The sequence below is a fragment of the Panthera tigris genome, chromosome D1 (assembly GCF_018350195.1).
Source record: "Panthera tigris isolate Pti1 chromosome D1, P.tigris_Pti1_mat1.1, whole genome shotgun sequence".
Taxonomy (NCBI): domain Eukaryota; kingdom Metazoa; phylum Chordata; class Mammalia; order Carnivora; family Felidae; genus Panthera; species Panthera tigris.
Window position 1 is genome coordinate 46,504,095 of NC_056669.1, and position 23,444 is coordinate 46,527,538.

The window sequence follows — 23,444 nt, forward strand, 5'->3', positions numbered from 1 at the left end:
CCAGGCGCCCCAACCACAGTATTGCTAACATTTAATTGTAGAGCCTTTCAAAAATTTTCAAGCATGACTATAATTTTAAATTATGTTTATACTGCCAGATTTCTTTTTTTCCGTATAGCATATTATAAGCATTTCTCCATCATTAGTCTTCTGTTAAACAAACTAACACAGAATTCTTAAAGATTTCTCAAAAGAACTTCACAATTATTGACATATATTCAATAGTACAATGGGTAGTTACGGAAACCAATATCAACCATGTGCCAATTATTGTGTAACACTTTGTTGTTTTCACACTTAGCCAGAGTTGATGATTAAAATTAAAGATAAAATTTTATTAATTGAGATGTCCTCTAGTGCATTTGAAATGTAGCTGATTTCATAAAAATTCTGCTGATGTAATTTTTAGGAACATGTATTACATAACTTAGCATTTGTAAGGAAGAGGGAGAAATGCTGAAACACTGGAGTCTTTTTTTTTTTAATGTTTATTTATTTTGAGAGAGAGAGCGAGCCAGCATGTGCATGCATGAGCAGGGGAGGGACAGAAAGAATGGGAGAGAGAGAATCCCAAGCAGGCTTTATGCTATCAGAGCAGAGCCAGAGGCAGGGCTCTGCACCAGGCTCAATCCCACAAACCATGAGATCATGAGCTGAGCTGAGATGGAGTTAGATGCTTAACCAGCTGAGCTACCCAGGTGCTCCTGAAACATCCAAGTCTTAACTAAAGGGGAGAAATACCTGAGCTCCCTTACCTAAGTGTACTGTGTGCCCAATAATTAAGGCTCAGACAGGATTCTCTCTGCTTTCTTGATAGCTTAGCATAAACTTAAATATCCTTCTCTAGCTTCCTAGCCATTGGTCAGCCAACATCAGGGAACAAGTTGAGATCACATTCTCCATCAGTCTTCAGTTTATTTGGCTCATAGAAACTACAAAAATCACAAACTATATCAGGGAAATGGAAGATAACAGAGGAGCCTCTTGAGATCATGGTCCTCAAACTCCAATATGTAGAACAATCAGTGGGATAACTGTTAGTAAAGATTCCTGGGCCCCTCTTCAGAGATTCTGCTTTAATGTAGCAGGAGTAAGGCCCAGGAATGCAAATATCTTCATTGTAACATTCTTATACTCTGGCGGAAGCTCCAGAAAGTTGTTTTCCCAACTCCTGAATATTCTGGTCTATGTTCCTCAAACGTGGGTATAAGCCCCCTCTAATGTTTATGAGTATGCCAGTGGATTGGTGGAATCACAAAATCAACATGTTGCATCTTCTTAGAGTGTCAGTTTTATACATAGATTTGAGAGTAGAAGAAAATATTTAACATGTAACATAGGGGCACCTGGGTGGCTCAGTTGGTTAAACGTCCAACTTCGACTCAGGTCATGATCTCATGGTTAGTGGGTTCAAGCCCTGCATTGGGCTCTGGGCTGACAGCTTGGAGCCTGGAGCCTGCTTCGAATTCTGTGTCTCCTTCTCTCTCTGCCCTTCTTCTTCTCGTGCTTTGTTGTTCTCTCTCTCTCTCTCTCTCAAAAATAAATGTTGAAAAAAATTTTAATGTAACATAGATCAGAATACTAAATTCACATGAATTTTTACTTTATTTTAATTTAGCTCTACCCCTGACCTGGGGCTTGAACTCATAACCCCACAAGATCAAGAGTCACATGCTCCACCGACCAAGCCAGCCAGGTGCCCCCATATGAATTTTCAGTATAAATCAGAGACTTCAGAGGAATTTCTCAATTGGGTCTATATCCCATATTTCAGAGGTCTACATTTACCTTCCTTTACTGTCATAGAGCAACTCTAATAGAATATCTTAATTAAGATTGTTTATATTCTAGCCCCTGAAAAGTGCGGATATAAACAGCTAGTGGTATGGAAAGTGCAAATACAAAGTGCCTCTTCAAAAGATAATGTGAGTGATTGAATAATAATTCTTTAAGCATTCTCTTTTCTTATTTAGAAAAGCATTTCTGTGTTGCAGATGGACTGTCTTGTGTTGAGCCTGAGCCATCTCAGGTGCCAGGTCACAGTTCTAGAGACCATCAGCAAGGTAAGCCCCCTCTTCTCAAGGCCCTAAAAGCAATGACGTCCTCACACTCTGATCCATTTGCCACTGAGATAAGGAAGACAACTGATGATTCCATATCTAAAGTCCTAGACTGGTTTAATCGAAGTTGTCATTCAGAAGACAATAAGTCATCTCTCCAACATCCCCAAGGAATAGAGCCCAAAGAAGAAATAGACTCAGAATCACAGGTTGCTACTACCTTGGTGACAGATGACACCAGTGTAAAAGAAAATGGTTCAAAGGCTCTATTATCTGCCAAAGTTAAACTGACGCCTATGGAATCTGATTTGACATTCCAGGGAAAGGGAAATATGCTACCTTCTGGAAATTGCCAAAACAATAATGTGAATATCAAACCCAAACCTATTAATTTGTTCCAACAAGGCAAGGAAGGTCTAGGCATATTGCAATCATGTGAAATCTATGACCCAAATCAAGGGAGTAAAACTATGGACTATAGCCAAGGTTCGAAAAACATGGGAGAAGGAAATCGGGTAGTTCCCCCAACCAGTAACTATTCCTACAGTGCTGTCACAGGACCTGATGCAGAAGACCAAGTTCCATGCAACATTAAGGCTGTTGGCACCTTAGGTGAAGAAGAGCCTAAGCTTCATGGTTTTGAAAAAAGTAGAGGAAACTCAGAAGTGAATTTTGACTCTTCAACACTTGTCAAAGAACCAAGTTTGAAAGACAACATGAAGACAGAGAAAAAGAGCAAAGAAGAAGATACATACATCCTGAAAGCTTCCTTAGAGCCAGAGTATATTGAGTCACCACATGGGATTGCCAAAGACAAATCTTGGAAGAAGCCTGAAGTCCAATTACAGGATGCTGTTGAGGCTCCCAAGAACCAAGTACAAAGAGAGAAATACAAAAGAGTAAGTGACAGAATATCTTTTTGGGAAGGTGAGAAAGCTGCTGCTAAATTAACTCATAAAGAACCCACATCATCATGCAGTCAAGGGCGACCTTCTGCTAAAGCATATCAGCCTGTGAAGTCCATGGACAATTTATCTACAGGCCATACTGAATATAATCAAGTCATTAGCAAACAAGTGGTCCTAAATGACAATGGCCACATAGCCCATCTCTCCAGCTTTTATTCCTCGAATAAATCTAAAGAGACCAGGCCTCAGAAACCAGGTCCATCCAAAAATTATCCTTCAGTTGACCAATCAGGTGAAATGTCTCCTTTTCAGAATAGGATAAATGAGCCTATAAAAATGTTGCCAGAGGCTGAGAGCTGGCATTATAAAAGGGATCTTACTTTACCATCAGGGCAACATCCTTCAAATGTTGCGAATGGAATATATACTCCTTTGGAGAAAGACAGATCCCTAATTGGTGAATCAAATCCCAACTTTAAAGTTATGTCCCTAAAAGAAAGAATGGATGAACCCAATATGGAACAGGTCTATAATCACTCTCAATTTGAGAATTTGAGAAAGTTTTGGGACTTAGGAGCCAATACAAATAGTCAAGACAATGTTGAGAAGAATACTACCATAGTAAGCCAAAAACCTTTGGTGCCTTTTAATAGCCAGAAACACAAAGAACTCAGTGACATTAAATCATCAGGAAAAAATATCCATGAAATAGGGACACTTCCAGGTAAAAAAAAATTACCAGCAAGAGAGGAAATTGAGAAATTAAATTCAAAGTGCACACTCCAGGTGTTACCAGACGAAACCACATTTCCATTGAGACCATCCAGAAAGTCTGCTCATCAGTTGCCAGGAAATGAGTCATCAAAGGAAAATGTGAAAAAGAATACGGAATGGTTTGTTACACCAGTGTTCAAGGAAGAAAAGGATTACTCAGACCAAGAGATACAAGAATCAATAGTAAAAACAAGTGTTTTGTCTAAAGACTACAAAGACACTTTTAATGACAACTTACAGAAGTTACTTTCAGAAGCTTCATCACCAGCCATGCAAACTTCTGTTGGAAAAGTTCATGAAAAACAAGTGCCTGAACGAGAGATTTCTGGAAATAAAACATGGCCTCATGACACAGATTTTGCTGATACTGAGGGAGAAGACAGAGGACATGAGGAGATCATTAATGAGCATGTAGACAAAACAGTAGCTCCTCCAAAGGTCAAACCGAACACTTTGACTGCTAGTCTAGACAAACTCCTGAGGGAAGCAACTGGGACTTCACCTTCTCCCTTACCAACCATGTTAGAACCTGTTACCACTAGGATCAACTCTGAGCCTGAAGAGAGTAGAGTTTATGAAAAAGGGATAGAATGGAGTCACAACATATCAGACTATCAAAAAGAGATAATAGCTCCTTTTCCAAAAGGGGAAGAAACTTTGGGAAATGCAGCTCTCCTTCAGAAAGCTGAAAGTGGTGAGTGCCAGCTAAACACGGAGGATTTGTGTCAGATGGCTGCAGAAAGTTCTCACTCATTGGGTCGACCTTCTCATCTATACAGAAAGGATTCTTTTGGGGATGTGGCCAACTCTCCCCAAAAGATGCCTTATTCCAGGGATGCTCATCTCGCTCCCCAGGATAAGGCATTACCTTCACAAAGGGAAATTTCAGAGACTGTAGAAAAAGTCATTCTTCCACCTAACCCTGCCTTGAAGTATGTAAATGCTACATTACAAAAGCTACTTAGAGAAGCTTGGTTGAGCTATCCAGTTGGGAGGGGAGTAGTGCCTGGAGAAGTAAAAGCAGAATTTCCTGAAGGAGTTGAGGCAGCAGGTAGCCCCCAGAATTCTACACCATGGGCTATAATGGACATTTTAATTCCAGACAGAAAGGATTTTTATCCCTTCACCGTAGTTCCTGATAAAACTCATAAAATTGGATCTTACTTAGCTGCCCGAGTATCTCCATCAGAACAAACCCTTTGTTCATCTGATTGCACTGTTACTCAGTATGGCAAAAAGTTATCCCAGGAAGTGGCAGAAATTGTGAAGGAAACAGTTATTCAACCTAAATCAGAGTTCCTAGAATTCAGTGCTGGCTTAGAAAAACTACTGAAGGAAGCAGTTGAAAGCCCCTCCTCAAAAAATGAAAGTGATACAGGGACTCTTTCTCCATCAAAGCTAACAGGTAGTACTGAGGTGCCCAGGCAAGCTGCTTCTGAATTCCATCCTGAGGAAATCAAAGAAACAGTAAAAAAGTCTGAGGCGCCATCAATAACTGAGAGTGCTTTTGATATGGGTTTTGAGAAACTTTTTAGAGAAGCATCGGAAACTCCTTCTTACCTGCTCCAGTTGTCAGTGAAGGAAGAAACTCCCGAGAAGGAGTGTCCACAGTCAGAGCAGGCCAGTTTCTTGAAGACAGTGCCCCATTTTTACTGGACAGCCTCAGAGGCCTCTGAAAGGAAGCTTAAGAATAATGTTCTCAAATCTCAAGTCAACCAGTGTGATGAAGTGTTGGGCGGACACCAAGCTATGACTGATTTATCAGTAGATCTTTGTGGTTCTGACAGTGGGGTTGAGATCTTTGGAACCCCACAGCTCTTTGCGGAACATAAAATAGGGGTCACTGAAACTATAACAGCCCCAGAGGACAGGGACAGTGAAAGTGAGGTTGCAGGGGTTCAAGAAGGGGCTTCTCAGGAACCTGGCTTTGAAAAGGCTCCTAAAGCAATGAGTGTGTCCACAAATAGGCAACCCATTTCTCTCCTGACAGACAAAGCAAACCCTACAAAAACAAGTAAAGTTGAATTGATTCTGGCATCACCATGTAAGAGAGAAGAGAAAAAGGAAGAAAAAGGTTTCTCTGATTTTTCAGATGGAAACATTGGTTCCAATGCAGAAAGCTGGAGAAATACCTCTAGTGAGCATTCTGATTTTTTTAACCTGTTGGTTAATGAATTGATTTGTGGAATGCTGATGTAAAAGATGATACAGTTTTTACAATTGAGATTAATTTGACATTCCAAATGGTGCTAAATTCTTCATATCACTTTAGCTCTACCTAGCCTTTTTTAATGAAAAGCTACATTTCCTTTTATATTCTTCTTTTTTTTCAAGTTTATTTATTTATTTTGAGAAGGGGGGTGCAAAGAGAGAGAGAAGGAGAGGGAGAGAATCCCAAGCTGGCTCAGCACTGTCAGTTCAGAGCCCAGTGCAGGGCTCGAACTCACAAATCATGAGATCATGACCTGAGCCAAAGTTAGATGCTTAACCAACTGAGCCACCCAGCCTCCTTTTTATTCTTTAATCAAATCAGTTACATAGAGACAGTTTTACCCACAGGCAGTGTTTCAGAATCTGACTTTATTCTCATTAATCACAATAGAATTTTTAGGTTTTAAAAGTATTTTTTAAAGAACTTTTTGGGTTTAGAAAGTACTTCTAAAACATCCTAGCTAGTTTTCCTCCTGGACATAATTAGAATTTCATTCTTAATGGGCAATCCACACAGAAGTCTCTAGTAAGATTTGTGGCAAGACAGTGCCACAAATGGACAGACGTTTCCCTTTTAGGATGAATATTTTACCACAGTAGGGGCTAAATACCAGGAACAAAGTGCAAGGTTGGAACTTTCTTTCCATCAGATACATAGTACTGTGGTGTTTTGTTGCCACTCTTTTCCGCTTGTGTTCAGTTATCTGCAGAATCTTTCCCTTCTCTAGAGTATGACTTTGGTCAGATGACTTCACCTGATTCCACCTGAAGGCATTGCCTGGCCTGCTGCATTTCTTTGACTCCAACTTTGGCCAAATGGATGAAGATCTTAATTGATTACCACATTCATCTGAGCAGACTTGGGGGTAGTGGTTTCAGCCAGGCTGTAAGACACGGGGCTTGTCTCTGTTTGCTATTGTGATCAACATGGGCATTTTAGAAGAGAAACCCAGAGACAAATAGGAATGAGAAGTTACCCAATTATAGTGATTAAATGATAAAGGATGCTCTTTGGGAGGGACATTTTAACCAAAGTTGCACAACAGCTAGTGTCAGTCACCCTCCTAGTAGTTTTAAAAATTTGTCATTTTTGAGTCCCCTCAGCATCGATGAGAATGAGTAAGTCTTACTGGGTGGATGACTTGTGAGGTTTGGTTTCCTTTGCAAGTAACTGTAGTCTTCTCTTCTTGAAAACTGACCAAAGTATCCCCTTTAATCCTAATTAATCAACTTGGAGCCCCTTTAACAAAGGTTGTTGGTAAGCAAAGGAAAGTGATATACCAGTCTCTGAAACCAGACATTTGCAAGAGTATAAGTCAGCATGTTAAACATGCTGAAGTAGACTTTTACTAAAGTACCCCATTAGAAACGAGGGTGAAGTGACCCTAAGAGGGTAAATTTGTACTTACTTTGGAGACTATTGCCTAATGTATATAGCTTTGTTTATAGTATATCAGGATAACCAATTAGACAGTAAAAAGCCTATCTAAAAATGAAATAATATTAAATAACCACCCAGAGCTTAGAGAAGATATTTAAAATTCATAAGCCAGTAAGAGGTATAAATTAGTACAGTTGTAATTTTATATCCCCTAACCTAAATTTTTATTTGAAAACAGATGGGGGTAGGGTGGGAGAGGGAGGAACCTGGCTACAGTAGCACCACAATTTGGGTGAGCAACTTAACATGTTTGACATGTGGCAGAGCTCTTAACCAATACCTCAGTATGCTCCTTACCAAAAAAAAAAAAAAAAAAAAAAAAAAAAAGTTTCCATGATTAAATACATTTGGAAATGCTGGGAAATTATGCACATTATTAGCATATTAAAGTCTATAAGAAGATCTGTAGTAAGAAACCTTTAAATCTGAACACAGAGCATCTCATACCTAATTCATCTTAGAGTCCATTTGTTCTAGAATGCCTGTTAACACTGGGGAGAACTGGGATGCGTTTCAGGAAAGTACTGTGTGGAGAAGTGCTTCTCAAGTTCATTGGCCCGTTAATGAAATCATGCAGTGATTTAGCAAACATTTTTTGTTTTTAAGTAGGCTCTGCATCCAACGTGGGAATTGAACTCACGACCCTGATATCAAGAGTCACATGCTCTCCAACTGAGCCAGCCAGGCGTGCCTGGCAAACATTTTTGAAGTGCTTATTGTCAGCCACTGTTCTAGGCACTAAGGATACAACAGTGATAAATGACAATATTCAGACCAGGGCTAATCCATGATGGAGTTTTCACTGTCAAAATGAAAAAGTTAAGAGACATCTAGAGATATTTTTTTTATAACATTAGATGTATTTAATTTAAAGGACTATTCTTATTTTGAGATTATGCCCTTTTTCTTTTTTTCTTTTGGTCCTAACATGCCTTTTTAAAAAATGAATACAGGTATTAGTATATGATACAGCCACCTCCCCTCCCCCCCCCCCCCCGACTTTAAATTGACTTAATTACATAAAAAGTTGACTATTTCATGTCATTTCCCAACATTTTGTTGGAAACTTTACTACCTCATGAAACCCAAAAAGCCTACATTCTTCATCTGGGGAATTCGCCCATCTGTGTACCTGATTATACACAGATGTTAAACATCTGAATCCTGCCTTCTATGGTTTTCTGCTAATTGTTTTAATGCTCCTAAAACCACTTTGTGGTTGTCTTCAAAAGCTGGAAGTGAAGTGGAAAGATTCAAAGTCTGGCACAGAACAAATCATGTGCCTAAAATAGAGGTGTAGACGACTAAGAGATCACTCTTCTATTTATGTGGTAATCTTGTTTCTTTATGATTTATGCTTGCAAATATTTCTTGACCAGGGAAATGGTTTTTAAAGGACATACCAAGAGTGGAGAAATTTTTCTTTTCTTTTTTCTTTTTTTTTTTTTTTTTTTTTTTAGAAGTGCTTCATAGAGTGAATACAAGTATAGAGGCTTTATAACATAATGCCTGCTTTCAACCTATGATATCAATTTCCACTGGTTTTTAAGAGTTTGGGTGTTTTTTGTATTGTGCAGTGTTCATCGATTTTGTCTTGTAACAGGTTCAGAAGAAGAACCCAGTCCTGTCTTGAAAACTTTGGAAAAGAGTGCTACTAGGAAAATGCCTTCCAAAAGTCTAGAAGACATTTCATCAGATTCACCAAGTGAGAAAATTTGCCCCACTGTTCATGCCCCAGTCTGAGCTTAAAAATGCTTATGTGCTCTTCTGTGGCCTCACTGCATGCTTGTTGTGCACTGAAGCCCCTAAAGGGGGCGTTAACAGATGAGAATAACCTTTCCAAAGTGAGCAGAGTGGCTGGAACTTTTAAAATAGCGCATGAGGTTTGGTTACTAGACACTAGGTTTCCTTGAATTGAAGAATCCAAGTTTGAGTGTTTATTCAAGTACAGTGAGTTTTAAAAGATTGGGGTAGCTAGTGGTTCTAATAGTAATAGCTAAGATTTACTAAGCACTGTGTACCAAGACTTGGCTAAACATTTCACATGCATTATCTCATTTAACTGGCATAAGCAACCCTATGAGGATGAATTGTTATTCCCATTTTAGAGATGAGGAAGATGAAGCTCAGAGAGGTAAAGTAAATTGCTTAGTGTCCTGCAACAGAACTGTGATTCAGAATTAACAGACTAATACCAAGAGTAGTTATGAAGTGACCATGTTATATGTGACAGTGATGGATGTCTGATGAATTTTACATGATATAGAGATGAATGAGTCCCTAGCTTCAGGGACTGTCCTCTTTTATTCCTTCTTTTCACATATTTCTTTTGGATACTGGAACTATAAGCCCAAAGACTATCTGGCCTGCAATACTTTAGGCACACTGTTCCCGCCCCCCCCCCCCAACTGCTCCTTTAATTGGTGAAGGACTTCTTGAGTACTAACATGAAGGATAATATCTATAGGGACTTGTGAGCCACACAAGTGAACTTAGAAATCATGACTTCTAGGGGGTTTGTTCTTAATTGTTTTTAAACTAAGATGCACCCCTGGGAGTGCAGAGGGTCATGAGAAAATTTATTGAATGAAAGTTAACCACTGCCAAACTCATATGATTGAAAGTTGACCATTCTCATGTTTAGAATATGCTTTAGGCACCTGCAATTGAAACTAAAAAGTCTGAACTTAAAAAGGAAAAGGAAAAATCCATTAAATAATTCCTGAAAATCAGAGATTCTCAGGACTCTGAAGACAGTATTACCAATTTAGGCAGTTCTATCCCCACTGGAGATCTTAGAATCTCGGGGTTAGAAGTGACCTTGAAGGTCACCCATTTTACACTCCTCCCCACCATGCAGGAATTTTCTATAAAGCCTCCTCAACAGGTGGCCAACCCCCTACATCCGCCTGAATGCTCCCACAGAAAGGGAGTCCAGTCCTTTGTTGGACTGCTCTAATTGTTCTTCCTGATGTTGGCGATGGGTCCTGAAAACAAAAACAAAAACAAAAAACTCAGCAACAATTGTCCAGTTTGACAAACCTCTTGCCTGTGAAGCATGGGGATATTTCCATGGTGCAGCTTTAAAGTACTTAGGAATGTGTAGGGTTAAAAAAAAAATCACCATCAGCTGACGGGTATTCCTGCACGCTCCCTTCCAAATACCGATACCCACTCTCACACTAGCCTGCCAAGATTCCACTTAGCAGCTGGTCCCCAGTTACATCTCTTCAGTTGACTTCCCAAGCAAGGCTCCCAGAGGCTTACACAAGTGATGATGCATGCACAGAAATATTTGTTAATGACCATGGGTTTGAGAAGGTGTTAGTCATGGCTAGCATCTTACCCTTTCCAGAAGAATAGAGAGGCTGTTGCAGCCCTGTGTTTTCTTCTGCCTCTGGCCGATTGCTTGCTCTTAGCTAACCCACTAACCCTTGGGAGTCCGTGTGCAGCAGTGTGCTGATGTAAGCTGCATCGGGGCTGAAATGGGAGCTCCCGCTATGGCACTGGTTCAAGTAGCTAATCTAAAGAGAAAGTATTTTGGGGAAGACATCTTGGTTGCACCCCTCACTGCATCTTGACTAATTGCTTCCAACTCCGGGGGCTTCCAGGGGCAGTCTCATTGTTCTCTCTCGCCAAGGGTCAGCCGTGTTAACCATTTGTTAATTTCTCCTGAACAGATCAAGCAAAAGTAGATAATCTGCCAGAAGAATTAGTACGTAGTGCTGAAGATGGTAAATATCTTTACGTATTTGCATGTCTGTCTGGGGCGGTTTGGGCAGTCACCGGGACGCAGCTGTTGGATAAATAGAAGAACGTCATTTGCCACTATGTGATGAATGGTGCCTAAGTTATTATAAAATGGTTCTGACTCGGTGCATTTAATACTAACTATTTGTATTCTCAAGGCTTCTGCTGGTGATACCTTTGTGAGGATCTCATCAGAGACCCTTGGCAAGCGAGGGTTTCTATAAATAGGAAATTGTATTTCTATTGGTATGAGCTGATTTTTGCTACTCTGACTTGCAAAACTCCTTGCGAGGGCAGGAAGCATCGGGTGGGTTCCTGGGTTAAGTTATTCCTGTATTGGATTCGCACATCTCAGCATTTGGATCTCTCTGGCATAGCTGGTAAAGCTTTAACTTCAAAGGAAAGAGTCCCAGAACCAGAGTCAGGATCCTCCTTGGGTAATTTAAATAGCTAAATATAGACTGAGGTAAAATTTAACTGGTTCTGAATATTCAGGAGCCAGAAGATTTTGAACTTTGTCAATGGATTATTACTGGGTTCAGTTATAAAATACATAGGGTAATAGTGCCTTTGGGGGGAAGGGATGGAAATGAGTCTGATCTTTATATTTTATAGCTCAGCATTTATGCAAATATATAGTTTACATTTGTATACTGGAATTGTGTTTTCTAAATTGCCTTTACTATAATACAAAAAATGTGTATTAACTGAGTTTTCCATATAAAATGCAGCATCAGAGCTCCTCAAAGGTCATTCCTTACTTTTATGTCATAGTTTTGTCTTTGGCATTTTATGTTTACAACAACTTCATGGAGGTAGGCGGGGCGGGGATTTTCATGGTCCTTTACTGATAAGAAAAGCTCAGAGAAATTAGGTGCCTTTCTAAGATCCTATAGCTGGTTGGTCAGTGGAGGGAGGTGGCAGCTAGAATCTCGGCTTCATTGCTCCTAGTGCAGTGCTCTTTGCATTTCCCAAGCTATGTGTGGCTCAGTGAATTAGAGAAAAGATGCCAAGCATCTCCTGTGCTGGATGTTGGATTTTTAGTTGAACCGGAGACCCTAAAGCAGCTAATGAAGAGTTACTCTGGGGATCAGATGAAAGCAAGCTAAAAACCCATCAGATGTATTCTTCAGTCTCTGTTGTGAAACTGACATTTAAGCTTTACTTTCATGTCTCTTTAATCCTTCTGTTAAAATGGTATTTATTCTCAATGTTGCTCTTCTGAGTAGATCAAAAAGCAGATCAGGAACCAGATACAAATGAATGCATACAAGGAAGTGAGTAGCAGGATCTTTCTCACAAATGACTAAATGTTGCCACTTTACATGGTGTTAAATATACTGAAATAACTAACACTATTAATAACACAGTATTTATTATTGGTACTAAACTCTTGCAGCTTATAAAACTATTTCATTCTGGCAAGCGTTTTATTAAAAACATTTTACTGCTGTCAGTGTTGAAAGATTAATTCATGGTTCCACTGAGGAAGAGTTATGTACTTAAACAATTTTTATATAGACACACACACACACATGTATGTGTGTGTGTGTGTATTTTATATATAAATATATACATGTATGTTATTGCTGAGAATTGTTATACTTTTGTACATCTCTCTGCTCTTTGAATCTTGGCTTAAAATGAAGTTGGTACCTTGTCTTATCACTTGACTTTTATGTTGCAGTATATGGTCTTGAGTATTGGATCTCTTGTGGCCTTTACACAAGACTGTAGACATGACACAATTTATGAGTTATTTAGACATAAGAAAGAATTGTACTTTTACAAGTATGTGGTATGGTTGTATATGCCTCTCTCCATATCTATGGAAGCAAATTTTATTATGTCCAGGGTTTAAGCTCTGGGGTTCAAAACTGGACTCAGTATATATTCAATATATAAAGCAAGTGAACATCTGAGTTTTAAGAAGTAAGTGTATACTTGTGGTGGCTAATGTCCATCAGCTAATTAATATCCACCACGAATCAAAAGTAATGATGTACTCTTTTCTGTTCAATTTTAAGATTGATGTACTTAAAACTCTGACTACTGTCTCAAGGACAAATAGCACATTCAAAGGGAGTTTGTGGGGCCTTGCAAAGGATGCAGATAATGCGTGTGTGTCTTCTAAGCTTCTCGCTTTCAGTCAGTTTCATAATGCTAGGTGCTGGAGGTATGAAGACAATGATACACATGTCTGCCCTCAGGAGTCTACAAGATTTTTATTGACAGTTTGCCAACAGTCTGGATGTGCTAATAAGTCTTAATGAGAACAGCAGCTAACTGAAGGAGCCATTCGATAGAGAAACAAAGTGCTGATGCTAGAAGGCAGTGACATCTAGTCTGAAATCTGAAACTTTGCTCATAAGGTCATGCCAGAGAGGAAGGTGTTGAGCTCTGGCACATGACCTGGCAAAAGGACACTCCAGGCTTCAGATCTTAGTGCGTGTTCTCTGTCCAGCTGCTGCAGAGGAAACAAAACTCCTGCCCCTTGGGGGTGTTGGGTAAAGAGATTTCTCCAGTTGCTTTTGAACTGGAAGATACTTAGGTATGGTCATCTTGTTTTATATTGTTACATTTTGTTCAACAGTTAGCGGAGGAGTGAAAACAGTAACATGGACATATATGCCAATGTACCTGTGTCTTCATTCATGACCCAGCTTAGTTAGGTCAAGCCACGAAGGCTAGTCATGTGCTGAATTCTGGATGTATTGATTTCTCTCTTATTTTATATTATCCAAGATGACTTTAATGTCTGGGCTGAGACTATTGCTTTTCTCCAGTGGAGACTGTATTCTTACCAAAAAACAAAATGAAATACATGATCAAAACATAAATAACTAAAGCCTAATAAATGTAAAACTGACTACATTTGAGGAGCAGATGTAGATTTTGCAAATAATGGGAAGCAGTATTACATAAGTTTTGTGTACTCATTGGGCTGTGCTGTGCCCTCACGGGACCTAGTCTTACACCACTTCAGTGTAAGTCACCTGAATATGCACACATACATATTATTGTTTAGTGGGAAGCAATTAAAGAAGGTATCATTTCATGAGTCACCGTAAAATGTGTTTTGATACATTTGTGAGCCAAAGGCTAGATGAGAACTATGTGAATAAGAAAATATTTAATATATATAGTTCAGTTTTCAGTTCTCCTTCATTAGATTTCTTTTAACCAAACATGAATTTAGCTAATGCTTAGGGCTGAATTTGAGCCTTTTGAGTTATATATAGAAATATAATTTGATTTTTATCTATTTTCCTGGTATCTCTTTCACTGCTAAAACCAAGTCAGTATATTTGTAGCACATCGAATAGGTAATTTAAGGATTATCAGACAATATTTACTTTTTTAGCAAATAATTATATATAGAGTATACTATGTGCCAGGCACTATTCTAAGGGCCTTGAAACATGTTAACTCATATAATATGCAAGCTCTGATTCACTGTAAGAAAAGCTTAGACACTAATTCTTTTTTTTTTTTTTTTTAGTTTATTTTTTGAAAGAGCACACATGAGAGAGAAGGGGCCAGGGAGAGAGAGAGGGAGAGAGAGACAGACAGAGAGAGAGGGAGAGACAGGTAGAATCCCAAGCAGACTCTTCACTGTCAGAATAGAGTCCAATGTGGGGGCTTGAACTCACAAACTTCAAGATCATCACCTGAGCCAAAATTAAGAATTGGATGCTTAACCACCTGAGCCACCCAGGTGCCCCAGACACTAATTCTTAAAGAAGGAAATAGGTTTCTAACTAGAATTACACAAATGAGGAATAAAATTCATCATCTCATTGTGACTTCCACGTATATACTTACTGTATCAAAGGGTATCTAAATTAAGATGTCTAAATAATAAGTCTAAACAATTTGTTTAAAAAAATAGTTTGGAATCATAGTCTTTCATAATTCTGAGTGAGAAACACTATCAGAGAAGTGATCCTCATAATCACTGAACAAACAAGCCTTCTCTTAGACGCTCAGTAGCCAGGACACTTTTATGATTGAGTTGTGTACGGAGATCCTTGCTGTCCAATGAAATAGTTTTTCAGCCTGCAGCATGTTTTAAAAATACATCTCAAGGAGATGAACCAAGAAATCACACATCGTGTGGTTCAAATCTCTGATGTGAAAAATAAGTTAAAACTGATTCACAATGTCTCTATGTTTTAATAAATATAATTCAACTCCAGCTCCAGATTAATAAAAATGAACAGTTTGTAAATTAATTCTTATTTTCAATTGGTTCATCTCCTTGCTAGTTCTCTCTATATAATTTATGAAAACTGCATGTTGCTTATCTTAGGATCCTGTGCATGTGAACTACTGTGCCTTTAACCTTTTTATAAAAATATCTCATTCATAGACGAAAGAAAAGTGTGTTTTCAACTTATGCTTTATGTTTGTCCAAAATTGTAAGGATAATTTTGAATGGAAATGCTGCTGTTTAGTTTCCACAGTGCCTTCACAACCTGATAATCAGTTTTCCCACCCTGACAAACTCAAAAGGATGAGCAAGTCTGTTCCAGCATTTCTCCAAGATGAGGCAAGTTTGTCTTTTGTAATTTCAGAAAAAATGGAACCAAATCGGTGAATTTGTTCTGCCAAGGTTGGTGTGTTTTTATTCAGCTGTGGCAGAGACCAAAGAGGTCAGTAGGACTGACCCATGAACTTTTCTGTCAATAAAGGTAGTGTTGTTGATCCTGGAACGAGGCATGACATGTCTCATTTGACTCCAACTGCAACTCATTTTGGTGGTGAAGTCAAATTGCGTTGATTTTGGAATATGACTTTTGTTTCAAAGTGGGTACAAAATAAGAAACCCCTACAGAAATACGCTGGTGTGAAATAACCACTCTTTAGTTTACAGTAGAGTTGATTTGTGAAAGCTTAGTCTGGGTAGCATGACTAGCTTGAAAGCATTTGGTAAAGTAATAGAGTGACGATTTTACAGCAGACTTTAAGGATATCTCCTGGGCATAGACAATTTGTGTACATTATCTCATTTATTCCTCCAACAAGCCTAGAAGGCAGGCACCATCATTATCCCCAGACTTTACAGGTCAGGAAACACCATGAGAGGTAAATAACATCACTCATCTAGAAAAGAGCTGAACCAGGACTGGAGCCCAGATCCGATTATCATGGTTAGCCATTATGCCTAGTGCCTCAGGTCAGAACAGGACTATTATCTGCTATTCCCTGAATACTTTGTAAATACCAGGCACTTAATATTCATTCTGATATCTAACTGTCACTAACTAAATGTGGTAGGTACATAAAACAGGAAAGTGCCTGAGATGTTAAATAACTTTCCCCAAATCCAACAGCTGCTAAAAAGTAGACCTAGGACTTTAACTTAGGTCCTTTGACTTAATTAAGATTCCATGTTCTGGGTTGGGGGATGGGTTAAAGAGGTGATAGGGATTAAGGAGTGCACATGTCATGATGAGCACTGGGTTGTATGGAATTATTGAATCACTATATTGTACACCTGAAACTAATATAACACTGTAAGTTAACTAGAATTAAAATAAAAACTTAAAAATCCGCCCCCCCCCTCCAAAAAAAAATAAAACATTCTATGTTCTTGCAGCCAGGTAGTTAGGAGCTTGGAGTCAGACACTCCTACTTCTGGCTGTGCTACAAATTTGCTGTGTGACTATGGGCAAGTTTCTTACTTTCCCTGTGTCTGGTTTCCTAGTACCTACCTGATTAGGTTGTGAGGAGTCAGTGAGATAATGGAGGGAAAACACAGGGCATCGTGCCTGACACATAGTGAATACCCAGTAAACATTAACTGTTACTATTTGCAGTTCGGGTCTGATTTTTGATGGTAAAATAAAAAGCTTTATCCTCAAGCATTCTCTTAGTAGATGAAATATGAGGAAAGTTCTAGACAGCATATAAATTACATATCTCTTGCCTGACCTCCCGGCTTTCCCTTTGTCTATTCTTGGGCCTTAGATGAACTGTATCTGCAAATATTCACCCCTGCATATGCATAACAGCCCACATTATAGTTCCTTTGAAAAGAATCACTCATTCTTTGAAACTAAATCATTAGTTGGAAGCCACTGGTAGGCACCTCATGGAGTTCCTGTGGTTTTATACCTTTGTAAACAGGCTTTAGTCTTGGTTGGTCATATGAATAAGCTATATAATAACTGAAGAGGCAAGTGATACCAGTTCTGGTTTTTCATTCTCCTCCTTCACTTTTAATGTGCTGCCTCATAGCTCCACACAAAGGAGAGTCCAAGTCATTTGAGTTTGTGCATCAGAGATGCCAAATTAAGCTGTATAATTTTGTCTTTCAAAGCACATGGGTCAGACTAAATGTTAAAGGAAGTGGACATGAAACCAGGCCATGTGCCTTTGTCCATTATCCCTTTGAGGCTTAGTTTAACATCAGTCACATTTGTTGAGTACATGCTATGTGAAAATTGGTGTTCCAGGTCAATAAGACAGGATCCCATCCTTCATGAATTCACTAGTGACCTGATATACTAGGTAGACCATAGTGCATGCGATAATAGAGGGAAATGGACCGTAAGCATGTGGGGGGAGGGTGTGACAACGGAGACATTTAAAAGGTATGGTGTTTTGTTGTTGTTTTTTTTTAAATCCTTGAGAGAGGATTTTTTTCTTATCCATATAAGTCATAAATTTTGTTTTTCTTTAACTCCTTAACTCTGCATTTGAATTGGCATCTGTTATATTGATACATAATTGCATGGCCCCAGAATATGTTGGCATGAACTAACTACTCCATACAGATGTTTCCCTAACTCCACTGAACTGCTCCATAAACTCTCTAACCCCAAAAGGAACACATTCTGAATCATGAATTTTTAAAGGTACTGTCTGATAAACTTTAGCTCTGAATATAATAAAATTTATTATTGCCACTTTTTTTTTTCTTGACCCAGGTAAATATTTCCTGGGACATATTTAAAATAATACTTTAAAAAATTGTTAAAATCTAATGTGGGTAGAATTTAATACATGTTAATAAATGTAATTTAATATATACTTCCCTATAGCAATAAAAAGATAAGCACAATAGCACTATGAAAATACATAAGAGGTGGTTTAGAATTCTTAAATATGTATATATATAAGTTCTAGTTGGAACAGATCAAACTAGCATTTATTTTTCTAGTTTAATAGTGTCTCAAGTAAAAGATTTGAATTTTAGGGAAGACAGGCTATGTTAATAATGAGGAATTACACACGACATTTTATGTTTTGATAGTAAGTCTTAGACCTTTTATTGTGTGGGTAAAGTTAACTTCTCATATCTATCAATAAAGTTCCCCAAGTAACCTAAATACATATACTAAGACAGTAACAAGAAAGCTCACAGTAATGCTGCCTTCTGTAGCACTATGGGCCCACCTTGTAGGTAAAAAAAAAAAAAAAAAATCACTTTGTTATTTTGGTAGCAAAGCACTGCTCTCCTCCTTAGGTGAGGTCCAAGATAGACCACCCATTTCATCCTGAATCCCATTCCCTGGTGATTAGCACGAGTGTCTTTTGACCTTCAGAAATGTTGACAGATCCCTGGGATACCGAGATATCATATTTTTCTAAATTGAGATTCTGATCTTCACTCATCCTGAATTTAAATTTTGTGTATATTATATGATGTTTTGTAGAGTGATGACAGAGAAACAGATACAGCATCAGAAAGCAGTTACCAGCTCAGCAGACACAAGAAGAGCCCAAGCTCTTTAACCAATCTTAGCAGCTCCTCTGGCATGACGTCCCTGTCTTCTGTATGTAAACAAAGGCTCCGTGTTAATATCTCTCTGCTTCTGTGAACCTTGCTCTGCCGTGCTCCTTCTTACTATAAAATGGCTCCCATTGTATTCCCAGATTCCAAGGGCACTAGCTTTTTCTCTAACCCACAATTAGCTTCTGGCTAGCTAAATCTTTGTTTTTCTTTTTTTAAGCATAAAAAGAGTTCACATCCATTATAAATGAATATGTTTTTTGGGATGTAAGTACTTTAGAAATAAGCCTAAATTACCAACAAGAGGAACCGCTGCATTTTTCTCTGCAACAAATGGGGTAACTATTGTTAAGTTCTGCTTATATTAGATATGTTTTATACTCTCTTTGCAGGTTTAGAATTGTATCTCTATTTTAGCAAACCTGATGAATAAAGGTACTGATTCACATAAAAGAATAGGATTTCTTTGCTTTACAGAAGGATTTAGAACAGGGTTTTAAAAGGAAATCTACTTAAGTGTATTCAGGTTGGCTTTAGAAAATTTGACTTTACCTAGAACTTCTTTTATAAAGTGAGATCAGTCATCGTGCATGTAGTATGTGTGTAGAAATATATATATGTAAATATATCCACATACACTTACCAAATAGTTCTCTGATATACATAAACATGCACATATCTCAACAGGTATGCTAATCAAATGACAAAGCTGTACTTAAATTCTTACTAGCCTCCCATTTCTCAAACTTTAAAAAAAAAATCTGTTTAAATTGAATTTCTGCTGATAACAATCAAATGTATGGCCTTGGGAAGGCTTTCAACTGCCTTCATCAATCATCCATTCTCTACCCTTCCTGACCTCTAAAGGCGTATGGCCCAGTAAGCATTTTCCTAGATTTAGTGGATGAGTAACATAGTAAAATTCCTTTTTAGTGCCTTGGAAATTTGATAGAGCAATGTGTCACTGTGATTTGTGTGCCTGGGGTTTCTCACATCCTCTTTCTTTAATGTCTTAAATACTAAGCATGCCTAAAAATGGAACTTTGAATGCCCCCCACCATAAAAATCCCCCTGCTTTGAAATGAGCCATTATCTAAATAACTTTGCATTTCACTTTTCATCTGTATCTTTTAGAGGCATTTTTTTTTTTTACACACTAGTTGTGCCATATATTACGTCAGGTTGTCTGTGTTGGCCTGTCTTTATGCCATATTTTATTAATTGCCTTAAGTGCAAACTAGAGAAATAATGGCAAGCAAAGATTATATTCATGATCCTTGTATTGGATTTGTGAAAGAGATAGAAACAAACACTGTGTGTTTCGGATGCTTTCAGGTGAGTGGCAGTGTGATGAGCGTTTACAGTGGAGACTTTGGCAATCTGGAAGTGAAAGGAAATATTCAGTTTGCAATCGACTATGTGGACTCATTGAAGGAGTTGCATGTCTTTGTGGCCCAGTGTAAAGACTTAGCAGCAGCAGATGTTAAAAAACAGCGCTCAGACCCGTAAGTACAATTTGAAGTAACTGTTTTCTCTTAGTTATTCGTAATCTTGCAGAAACTGGCCAAGAAAGAAATTGAAGGGAGGATATATGTGTGACTGCATCAAAAAGAAATGTTTGACAAGAAAAGTTTGGGGGAAGTGCTGTTTTATTTACTTTATAAATTCATGTGCCAAAGTTATTAAACTATAAAAATGTCAGAGAAGCACAAAATATTTCAAGTTGGAAGGGACCTTTGAGGCCATCTTGTCCCATTCATTCTTTTAACAGATAAGGAAATTAAGGCCAGAAAAGATAAGTGACCTATTTACATAAATTCAGAGAGTCAGCAGCAAAACTGGGAATAAGGGCTTAAACCCTAATCTGTTCCCATGACTCTCAAACTTCTCTAAAGTTAGGGACATGTAGGGGCATACTTCAGAATGTTCAGTGGTGCAGGAACAGTTAAGATTCTAGACTGAGGTAGATTCTAAATTTAACTTCTATTTTACAGAAGAACTTTAGGGGGAATTACCAGCTCGTCTTTTAAATCAGAGGCTTAATTGATACTTCAGTTTATTTGCAAAAATTGAGTACATTCCTCACTTATCCTTATGCAGAAGTCAGATTCTTAATTATTTTGCTGGCATAAGCCTAATCCTTCATGCTTTTATTATAAAAACAATTGGGTCCAGTATACTTTTTTCCCCCATTGAATGTGGCTTGATTAGTTTGGTGCTAAGAGTAATTTTTGTTTTCAAAAGGCAGTAACAAAACTTTTTAAAAAAAATTCTGTAAGCACCAGTCTTTTCTTAATTGGAAACAAGCCAGTAAAATTAAGCACTACATTAGAGATCTGTCCCCCACCACCCTCCATATCAGATAAGGCCAAAGAAAAAAGGAGTTCAGGAAATATCCTTTAAAAAATTTTAAAACAATTATAAAATGATCAATTCTGCTGCAATGTGTTTAAACGTTTAAGTATAAAAGACATTAGTGAGAACATTCATTTACTTATCACTTTTCTGAGTGTCATGAATTATTTCTGTCAATTACCAATGCATTTTTCCAAGTAGAGATAGAAACATGACTTTTATTTTCTCTGACCTTCTTGTCTTTCTGCTTCTCTTTTTAGATATGTAAAGGCCTATCTGTTACCAGACAAGGGCAAAATGGGCAAGAAGAAAACACTTGTAGTGAAGAAGACCTTGAATCCTGTGTATAATGAGATACTGCGGGTATCTATGAACTCTCTGTCTAGGAAAATCCTAAATGATGATGTGTCACTGTGATTATGTGTAAATAGCCATGTTGTCTAAATTTTTTTTAATGTGTGTTTATTTTTGAGAGAGAGGGACAAAGAGACAGAGTGTGAGTGGGGGAGGGGCAGAGAGAGCAGGAGACACAGAATCCGAAGCAGGCTCCAGGCTCTCAGCTGTTAGCACAGGGCCCAACTCGGGGCTCCAACTCACTGAGATCATGACCTGAACCAAAGTCCAGCGCTTAACCAACTGAGCCACCCAGGTGCCCCTAAATAGCCACGTCTTCTTGGGTAGTATCTCTACAAGTAAAGTCAGTCACGGGGAGAGAAAAAGGGAAGGAATAAACATTTTCTGACAAACTGCCTTGCATGAGACCATACACCTTGAATGTTGTTTGCGTTTTGTCATGCATTCTCTACATAGGCCACCAGGAGGATACTGCCTGCACCTCACAGATGAAGCAAGTGAAGCTTAGAGAAACAAAGGAAATTGCTCAAAGATACACAGCTGACAGAATTGAGCATCGTAAAAATGATTTACCAAGAGCATAATTCTGATCATGTTATTTCTCTGCTTAAAATCTTTTAGGATTCCCATTACCCTTAGCGGCAAGTCTATCCTTCTTAACATGTCACCAGTCCCTCCACAACCCAGGCTCCAGCCTCCTCTTTTCAATTTCAGAGTCTTTGTTCAGGTCACCCTGATTCCTTTCTGTTCTTTGGAGGAACTGACTACATTTTCTCACACTGCTGGACTTCCTGTTCCATCTGGCCAGAGTGCTCTTTCCCACATTCTATCCCTAACTACCTCCTACAGCCTTAAATGCCTCTTCCTATGAGAGGCTGTCCTTAACCCATCAGGCCACCTTGCGGTCTGCTGCCTCAGTCACCTTGTTCTATATTAGGCTTTGTTAACACTCAGCACTTGAACTACTAGCCTCATTGTCTGCTTTCCCATTAAACTGTGAGTTCCAGGAGGGCAAGGTCCAACTCTGTGCCATTTATCAACTGTGTGCGTTTGGGCAAATGACTGAACCTGTCTGTGCTTCATATCTGCCAAAGGGAGACAATAAGAGTACCTACGTACTTCAGTAGGTGTGAACATTAAAAGAATTAATATATGCAAAGTGATTAGTATGTATTAAACACATGTTGACTCAATACAGTGTCTGGATAAGTACTCAAAAAATGTTTATTGGAAGGATAGATGAATAGACAGATGAATAGAAAGTATACCTGCCTCAAATACCCATATTTCCCCCTACCCCAGACTGTATAATGTTGTCTTAGTCATGATAATTTGAAACTGGAAACAGAAGAAGTGTCATTCATTCCCTTTTTCTGAAAGGCTGTCCAACTATTTGATTATCCTCTGAGGAAAGAAGCAGAATTAAATTAATTTTCAGTCATCCATGGGTCAATTTTTTATAGATTTTCTGTAGCCAGTTTTTAATTACAGTTTGACTGTGATATACCTCCATACCCTAGCTGTTTCTAGGTCAACTACTTCAACCCTATACTCAGGAAAAGCCACCTAATTTAAATAGTAAATTCAGAGAAAGACCAGCCTGCTACAACCAAAATGGACATTCAAGTAGTACATCATAAAACCAAATAGAGATTATTTTTAGGTCAGAAGTACTATTATCCCTCCCATGATTATATACAATCTAGGATTGATTGCATCTTAGATGAAAAACTGTTAGGATGCCAGATATTTTCCACTTAACCATATGAATCAGGAAAAAGGAATTTAATTGAAAAGTACCTTGTCATTGCAGGATATCTATAGTGGGAGATGTTGTGTGTAAATAGGGG

At 38.4% G+C, this 23,444-nt stretch overlaps 1 protein-coding gene across 5 annotated transcripts in view; it reads left to right on the forward strand.

Annotated features, from left to right (window-relative positions):
- Window positions 1-23,444, forward strand: part of SYTL2 (synaptotagmin like 2) — a 116,865-nt gene that overhangs the window by 83,040 nt on the left and 10,381 nt on the right. Inside the window, exons 8-15 of one of the 5 annotated variants that reach the window (XM_015536124.2) lie at window positions 1,995-5,879; window positions 8,998-9,099; window positions 11,075-11,128; window positions 12,374-12,421; window positions 15,602-15,696; window positions 18,809-18,928; window positions 20,221-20,390; window positions 21,501-21,603. In XM_015536124.2, the coding sequence (XP_015391610.2) occupies window positions 1,995-5,879; window positions 8,998-9,099; window positions 11,075-11,128; window positions 12,374-12,421; window positions 15,602-15,696; window positions 18,809-18,928; window positions 20,221-20,390; window positions 21,501-21,603 (4,577 nt within the window). Of the gene's footprint in view, window positions 1-1,994; window positions 5,880-8,997; window positions 9,100-11,074; window positions 11,129-12,373; window positions 12,422-15,601; window positions 15,697-18,808; window positions 18,929-20,220; window positions 20,391-21,500; window positions 21,604-23,444 lie in introns of those variants that run through there. The other 4 variants (XM_015536127.2, XM_015536125.2, XM_007078981.3 and 1 more) reach the window with 4 other exon arrangements.